We start from the raw sequence: 8,429 nt of genomic DNA, 5'->3' as shown, positions 1-8,429 counted from the left end.
GCCAGTGACTCTACGCTAAGTTTGGCTGCAAAGTGAGCAGAGGTCAGCCACGGTTCGGTTCTCGGTTTTGTACTCACGGTTTTCGGTTTGATTCGGAATGCGTTGACTTAAAAAACATGTTTTGTAGGTAAACGTATAGATGTATTTATGTATATTCACAGCATATTTTCGATAACTATTAGAGTAATAGTAATCCCGTTTATTGCGTTTAATGGGGACCAGAAAACCCCCCGCGATGACTTATTGTTAATATTAATCTTTTACTTTTAAAAATGTTATATTATACTTATTTTAAAGTTTTATTTTGTTATTATTTTATTTATGCTTCCATTACGCCGTTGTGAACCCCCCGACATGGTTCCCACCCTTCTAAATACTTGTTACACAACAAATTTAAATTTAAAAATCCAAAATGAAGAATAAATAGCTTGTGAGAGGAACGTGAGCTACAACCCCGGCAACGGACGATGACAACGGAACATTAGCTAAGAACTATGTGTCAATTTTTATCCTAAAATTGGCTTACCTTAACTAGAATGCCGTGGGTGCATTTTATCCAAAGGTACAATCCTGGTGGAATGCACTTTTAAACACTTGTCGTCGTTGTGCAAAGCGAAAGTGTCATTACTTCAGCTGCTGCCACTTTGCCACTCTGGCTAACTGAACGCACATTTGAATAACGTTGAGTTTCTGAACAAAATGTTCTCCAAAAGTGCTGTTTGTTTGTTAGCGTGGACGAGACTAGTGAGAGGCTGGGATGACGCGCCTTTTTATGGGTGCCCGTGAGTATGTAAAAAGCCTCAGAGCAAACTCATCTCTTTGAAACAATGCGTCTTTCTGCAATATGGCTGCCGATATGGCTGTATTTTTCATTTTCATTTTATGATGAATACTTTTTGAAAAGCCGCGATGCACTGAGGCCGCGAAACTCGAACCGCAAAGAGTCAAGGGATTACTGTATTATTAAAATTATTCATGTTTTTCTATCTATGCCAGTGGCATATAATGACAGGCATAACAGCCAACCTGTATATCCATCTACCTGTTGCCATTCATACAACAGAATAAGTCATGGTTCCCGGCAAATACACGCACCTTCACGCGCCTTTTGTGTGCACCGTGAACCACAATCTGAAAATATAGTTCCACTTGTCTGATAGGAAATGTTGCTGTGTGCCTTAGCTGAGCTGCTTGTCCGACTGGGAGTCTTTCACCCCCAGACGCTGCTTATATCGAGCTCTCACCTGCGCTGCTTGATCTTGATTGGTGGCCCTCGGCGGAGAATCGGCCCTCCCATCAGTGCACTGATATATATATATATATATATATATATATATATATATATATATATATATATATATATATATATATATATATATATATATATATATATATATATATAAAATATTGACACACACATACAGAGGTGGGTACAAAGGTGTTGCTGGTCCGTCATTCGTCAGTCCGTCAATATTCAAGCCCAACCGAATTCTAATCTTCAGTTGGTCAGTTTGTCCGTCAGTCCATAACCCACCCCACCCCCAAAAAAACATGTCCGCAAAATGGGCATCCGGATTGAGATACATAACGCATGCACATGCACGCACGCACAAAATAAAATACAGAATGAGCTTTTAGTGTATTGTATGTCATATACTGACGTAGGCACTTGGTAAATTCAAATGCTTATCTTTGTGTGCCTTTTTTTCTTTTTTTTAACTTTCTAGAATGAAAATAAAATTTGGCTGCTCCATACATAGATTGAGACACAGGTGCTTCCTGTTTCTTGTGTCTCTGGTGGCAGCGTGTTTGCTGAAGCTGGTCTACCTCAAAGTGACATTATGGGAGAGCATCTACATTGACCCGCATGGAATGACTGGCAGGCTATCTGGAATTTACAGCCACACATATGATGTCAACTGCACCGCTATCTACGACCTTGACCCAGTGGAAATAGGCAAAGCTCTTGAGATTAAACAAAACATTCTTGTTGCTGTGGATGATGAAAGCATCGTGAGTCTGACCTCAGACTGTCAAGCTTTTATGAAAACAAGACATTATAATGTTCTGATATCAGAGGAAGAACACAACTTTCCACTGGCTTACTCCCTGGTGGTGCATAAAAACGCTCCCATGGTGGAGCGTATTCTTCATGCCATCTATGCGCCTCACAACATCTATTGCATTCACTATGACCAAAAGTCCTCTCCGGCATTTATCAAGGCCATGGAGAACCTTGCACATTGTGTGCCTGGAGTGTTCATTGCCTCAAAACTGGAGTCTGTTAAATACGCCCATGTCAGCAGACTTAATGCCGATCTCAACTGCCTCTCTGACCTGCTGAGGTCAGAGGTCAAGTGGAAATATGTGATCAATCTCTGTGGCCAAGACTTTCCTCTCAAGTCCGGCAATGAACTAGTGAGGGAGCTGAGGCAGCTGAATGGCAGCAACATGCTTGAGTCCAGTCGCCCCAGTGAACTAAAGAAACAACGCTTCAACTTTCATCATGAGCTAAAGAACGTGCCACATGAATACAGCAGTATTCCCGTCAAGACCGCTATTGCAAAAGATGTTCCTCCACATGGAATTATGGTGTTCACTGGGAGTGCATATTTCGTCCTGTCACGCGAGTTTGTGAATTACGTAAGCAGCAGCAAAGTCGTCAAGGACTTTCTGGCATGGTCAGCAGACACTTATTCACCAGATGAACACTTCTGGGCCACCCTCGTCAGGATGCCAGGAGTACCAGGGCACATTTCCAGGTCAGCACCAGATGTTACAGACTTAACGAGTAAGACACGACTTGTTAAATGGAACTATTTAGAAGGACGTTTATATCCACCCTGTACAGGTAAACATGTGAGAAGTGTTTGCATCTATGGAGCTGCAGAACTTCGTTGGCTCCTCAACGATGGTCACTGGTTTGCCAACAAATTTGACCCTAAAGTTGACCCCATCTTAATCAGTTGTTTGGAGGAGAAGCTGATGGAACTGCGGCACTATGACGCATAAAAATTATACTGAACTTCACATTCCTTCAGATTTTTTAAACATATGTAACTATGGAATGTACTTGTCATTGTCCTGTCAAAATGAAAAGTTCCAAATACAGATTTCTCTATGTAGAAGGGCTGAACGATTAATTGCATTCGCAATATAATCGAGATTTGATAAAATGCGGTCGACTAATCGCAAAAGCTGCGGTTTAAATCATTATATCGGTCATCGAGACACCGGGCGGTGGGGGGTGAAGGAGGGTGGGAGAGACACGGGGAGCAGGAGTGTCTGTGCTAATAGATGACCTGTCGTGTGAGCATAAAAGTGTTGACTTTGAGTATCTGATTGCACACAGGTCGCTGCTGAGCGGTGACCAGTCAAAACACATCCTCCGATCGACTAATTTGAAAATGCGAGTGCCCTGCTAAGTGGTCATATATTTTGAAGATAAATACGTATGTGGCCATATGTGCGTCGTTCGATTTCATGAATGAAAATGAAGATAGACTAAATGATTCTTGCTTGTCATTACTCATCATTTCATCAATGAAAACGACTTTGGGGGGAAGAAAATGCATATTACATCGCAATTTTTAAGTTAAAAAAATCTCAGTTACATTACCGGTGTTTTCCATAATCTTTCAGCCCGAATATGTAGTTTTGCACCCCTTTTGGCAATAAAAAAAATACAGTAGGTCATATTCACATATAATCCCGCAATTTTTGTCTCTGAAAGTGGACAAAAAATGACTTACCATATTTGTGTTCTGTTGGCTGATAGGAAGTGATTGTGCATATTGTGTCTGGCGGTGATGTGTCTGCAGACATTCTCAACACAGGACCATTCATTTTGATTTTCTACGCAAGGAAGATTTCAAGACAGGATGTCCAAACTTTTTTTTTTCCCAAGGGCCGCATACAGAAAAATCCAAGGCCGCGTTCACGTAAGCTACCTTAAAAAACGTTAACATGCTGAAACCAAAGGTGGGCCTTTTACTAAAGTTTGCCGGTCATTTGTCATCCGTCAGCAGCCTGGTTACCCGTCCGTCATCCGTCATTTTTTTCAAGCCCAGCCAAACTGTAATCGTCTGTCAGTCATTCCGTCATATTTTAACCGCGCTTCCCTCAGTAAACATCAAAGGTCGGTCAATCATCAATCCGGAAAAAAAAAAAGTTACAACATGAAAAATCCATCCATTATATGAACCGATTTGATTGAAATGGTAAATGTAGTGCACTATGTACAAAATAATGTGTTGGTTGCTGCTCAAACAGCTTAACGATACCTTAACCAGAATGCTGGGTCACATTGTTGCCAAAGGTACAATCCTGGTGGATTTAAATGCTTCCTAGTCCTCCTCCTTCTTTTATCTGTTGGCAAACAACTTTTGGTGCATAACTGCCACCTTCTGACACTGAGTGCGGGGCCTCAAAATACTGTTTCACACTCTCCTAACCCTACTTTTTCCCAAAATAAAAATAGAAATGTAAAACTTAACTCACAACAATTTAAACTATCTAAAGAACTAAAACGGTCTCTGTATTCAAAGCTACTTTATTATCTCTCTTAGCATAATCAGCATCATCAGTTCTTGCCCTACAGCCATGAATTATGTCATGATTCTCTCTTAGGTGTATACCGCCACCTGCTGTACAGATAGTCAATGCAGTCTGGGTCGCGTTTCCGTCTCTCGTCAGCAAAACAGGCGTGCGTCAATGATGGACTGTGAGGTCCGTTCGGACTTGACCAGGTTACGTTCCAAAGCTTTGTATGATCGCAAGGACTCCCCAGTGCTGCATCTGGCATCGGGATTGATAAAAAGGATATCATGAGTGAACGGGTTGGATATCACAGACGCACTCCCGGTTCACTCATGATATCCTTTTTATCAAAGTGAGATGTGAATTCACTTGGACAGAATGTTGACTGATAAACTGCTGCCACTACGTTCCTGTCTGCTTGGCTGTGTAAACAAATGCACGCAGGGATCAGTCATGTAATGTCCGTAGTCTCGTATGGGTGTGTGATTGGTCTGCGAATGCCACAGTCATATATGGTTGGTTGATAAATACACAAATGGCAGAATAATGTGGAATTTAATGCCCTCCGATAGGCCCTTTGGCATAAAGCTATATGTCCCGTAGAGCGGGATTCTATGTCAACTGTTGCAGCGGCGAAGTGATTGACAGAAAGTTCCTCAAGTGGCAGAAAAATATGAAACTATTAAGACTAAAAACTATAATTACGGCCACGGCACTGCACAGAATCACCTGTGGGTTGGTCAACTCGTGCCAAGAATGTAAAGTGATTGACTAATCAACTAATTGGGATTATTTTAGTACTTATTTATTTAAATTCTTATAGGCCCCCATGTTCCGTAGGCCCCTGGGCTCGAGCCCAGTAAGCCTGTTGGTAAAGGCGGCTCTGGTCTGGCCAGGAGGTAATGGCAACACAAGACTTTAATATTGAATTAGATCCAAACAGCTGGTCTGGATGATGTATTATCTCTGTGTGTGTGAATGTTGCCTTCATTTTGACTCTTTGACAACAGGCGGATTTGGCCAAACGTTTCATCATGGACACACACCTGGTGACTGTTCAGATATTGAGTGGTCTTGCAGAGTCTTTGGGCCACCTTCAAAATCAGATAGCAGCAAAAGAGACAGAGGAATATTGACACATAACAGTTAACATTACACACTGAAGTCCATTTCCTGTAGGCCTACATTGCCAAATCAGAAAACCCAAGAGGTTTGTGCAACTCAGTAACACACACTGACAGAGCATTGTAAACAACCTGCAACAGAAGTCCCTTGTCAGCCGAATAATTAGAAAAATAGATTAACATTCAAAAATGAGCATTGCATGATCATGATTTTATGTACGCTACAGGATTAAGCATCAGGCAATTCAAACTATAGCCTTTTGCAAAAATCCATCCATTTTCCGTACCGCCTGTTGTCACGAGCTACTGTAGGCAAGAGGCAGAGTAGACTCACAACTACTAAACAAATTTTCACACGTATGCCCATTCCCAATGCCCACACTTGCACACTACATTCTTCGCTGAAGTGCACACATAGTCGAATTGCACAAAGTGTTCGAGGGCGCAGGTTACAAGTGCACAAGAATTGAAAGCATGCAGTGCATGCTCAGAAGGTTGCTAAGTACAGCAGCTAAATTAGGACAAAATACCTAGGTAAAAAGTGAATTCAAAACATTGATTGAAATTGTACGTATACTGATAACCTTTGTAATAATTGGATACTTACACTTAAAGAGACATTTTTTCGGCACAGCTACAAAAACTCCAGCGAATGTGATCAGTTTCCAGCTACTTTGGTCAAATCCGAAATGAATTGTGGGTAATATGCTTCGGCTTAGGGGCCATGGATGCGTACTTTGTCGGCGTGCGGATCAACGGGGAAAAGTGGGCGGGGCGACAGAGCATTTAACAGAATTGGGAAACACTAACAGACAAGGGTGCAAGTGTGGGTATTGGAATTGGGCCTAACACTTTACCGCAATCAAATTCCTTCAAGGACACTTGACTTTTCATGCATGTTACATTTGGCACAATAGGCATATTGTTTGTCAAGCAGCTGACAAATGACGCTCAGGGTTCAAAATGAACTTTTTTAAACACCAGTCACTGTGGTTGGTGACAATTTCGATTCTTTTAGGTGTCCAAACAATGGCTATTAATTTTTAGTGGCTCACAGCACAAACTAAAATGACATTTGACACCCGTGTTATTTGCCTGCATTGTAGCAGGGGCGGAGCGTAGGTATCAGCACAGAGGGGGCGGAGCGTAGTTATCAGCACAGAGGGGGCGGAGCATTCTCGATGGGCCCTTATGAAAGTCACTTTACCACGGTACTGGGCTGCGGGCCGCTTTGGATCGGGCCGTGGCAGGAAAAAGGTTGGGGGCCACTGGTGTAGACGCCCCGCACAGGGCGCATCATTAGATTATATAAATTTACGAGTATACATGAACGCATCCTCCAAAACGGGGACCTATCATGGGCCCTGTGAGCTTGTGGGCCCTGGGGCGACCGCTCCCTTGCCAACGCTCTGGCTCCGCTACTGACCATGGTACTTCTTACCTTCTACACTGAGTAGCAAGACAGCACAGAACAGAACAATTTGTTGTCATCTCTCACTTCCTTGTTTTCAAACAATCAGTCATCATTTGATAGGGCTACTAGCAACGCCAAAATCTTAAGAAAAAAAAATCTTTGTTTTGTTTTATTTTCTCAACAATACATTACATCCATCCATCCAAGCTGCTTATCCTCACGACGGTCGTGGCGGGGCTGAGCATATCCCAGCTATCTTCGGGCAGTAGGCGGGGCACACACAGACAAACAAACATTCACACTCATAATCATAACTAAGGACAATTTAGAGTGTTCAATTAACCTATCATGCATGTTTTGGGAATGTGGGAGGAAACCGGAGTACCCGGAGGAAATCAACGCAGGAAAGGGGAGAACATGCAAACTCCACACTGGAAGGCCAAGGCCGGATTCGAACCCAAGACCTCTGAACTGTGAGTCGGACGTGCTAACCAGTCGCCCATCATGCCACCTATACAGTATACCGGTATATAAAAATAAATATATTGTAGCTTCACATATCTTTACCTACACTGATGAATTGTTTTCATGTTAAATGAAAGATGTCCAAGAAGCCCTTGCCTCCTTTGATTTTCCCTATATGATACTTCAAAATTTGGACATCCCTGGTTTGAATGGAGATGTAGTTATTTTTTTGATTAACTCATCTGAATTTACATATTTGTCTCTATTAAAGGGACGGTGGGGCCGGGATGACCACGTTTTCACTAACAAGTTCATTTTATATATTTTTTGATCAGGAAAATGAAAAGAGTTGTCATTTTCTATTTTATCAATACATTTGGGAGAAATTAAGAAATAAGTGTCTCCATGAATAACGCCCCTTGATAATGAGAACAATGGCCGTGCCCCCTACCGTTCTGTCTTTGTTCGGCCGAAGTCATGGGGGGAACCGATTCCAAACTCTCCATTGGAAATCATTGTACTTTCATTGCTTATAACGTCCAAAAACGATGATCAATTGGCACCAAGATTCATGTGGACATCCCTACTAATGCCCACTTCATTATATCAAAAGGATTAACTCAAAAGGATTAACCTCTCCGTGACTGATTTATATGAGAATGAGGAAATTTGGAAGTCAGCAGAGCTACATAGATTTAGGCTGGGACGGGAGCACACTGCTTCTTTGCTTAAAAAAAAAAAAAAAACACTGCTTCTTTGCTGATCACGGTTAGGTTGGGCGAGGCATTAAAGACCAGTCAGGATATTTACAGAGACTGAAGTGGGAATGAGTAGACGTGCACATTTATTTTGATGAGAAATGCCCCCAGTTTTTTTACTTACAACGC

The 8,429-nt window shown here is 42.1% G+C and overlaps 1 protein-coding gene across 7 annotated transcripts in view; it reads left to right on the top strand.

The window, feature by feature from the left end:
- gcnt4a (glucosaminyl (N-acetyl) transferase 4a) overlaps positions 1-8,429 on the top strand; it is a 29,283-nt gene that overhangs the window by 14,126 nt on the left and 6,728 nt on the right. For 2 of the 7 annotated variants that reach the window (XM_086031343.1, XM_086031342.1), the window contains exon 4: positions 1,728-3,128. In XM_086031343.1, coding sequence (XP_085887469.1) covers positions 1,729-3,012 — 1,284 coding nt within the window. In that variant the 5' untranslated portion in view covers position 1,728 and the 3' untranslated portion in view covers positions 3,013-3,128. Of the gene's footprint in view, positions 1-1,727; positions 3,129-3,778; positions 7,604-8,429 lie in introns of those variants that run through there. The other 5 variants (XR_015086881.1, XR_015086882.1, XM_086031346.1 and 2 more) reach the window with 5 other exon arrangements.

This window comes from Filicampus tigris, chromosome 5, assembly GCF_054856515.1.
Source record: "Filicampus tigris isolate MCC_2025a chromosome 5, RoL_Ftig_1.0, whole genome shotgun sequence".
NCBI lineage: Eukaryota > Metazoa > Chordata > Actinopteri > Syngnathiformes > Syngnathidae > Filicampus > Filicampus tigris.
Note: the sequence above shows the minus strand (reverse complement) of the source record. Positions and strands in the feature narration are given on the sequence as shown.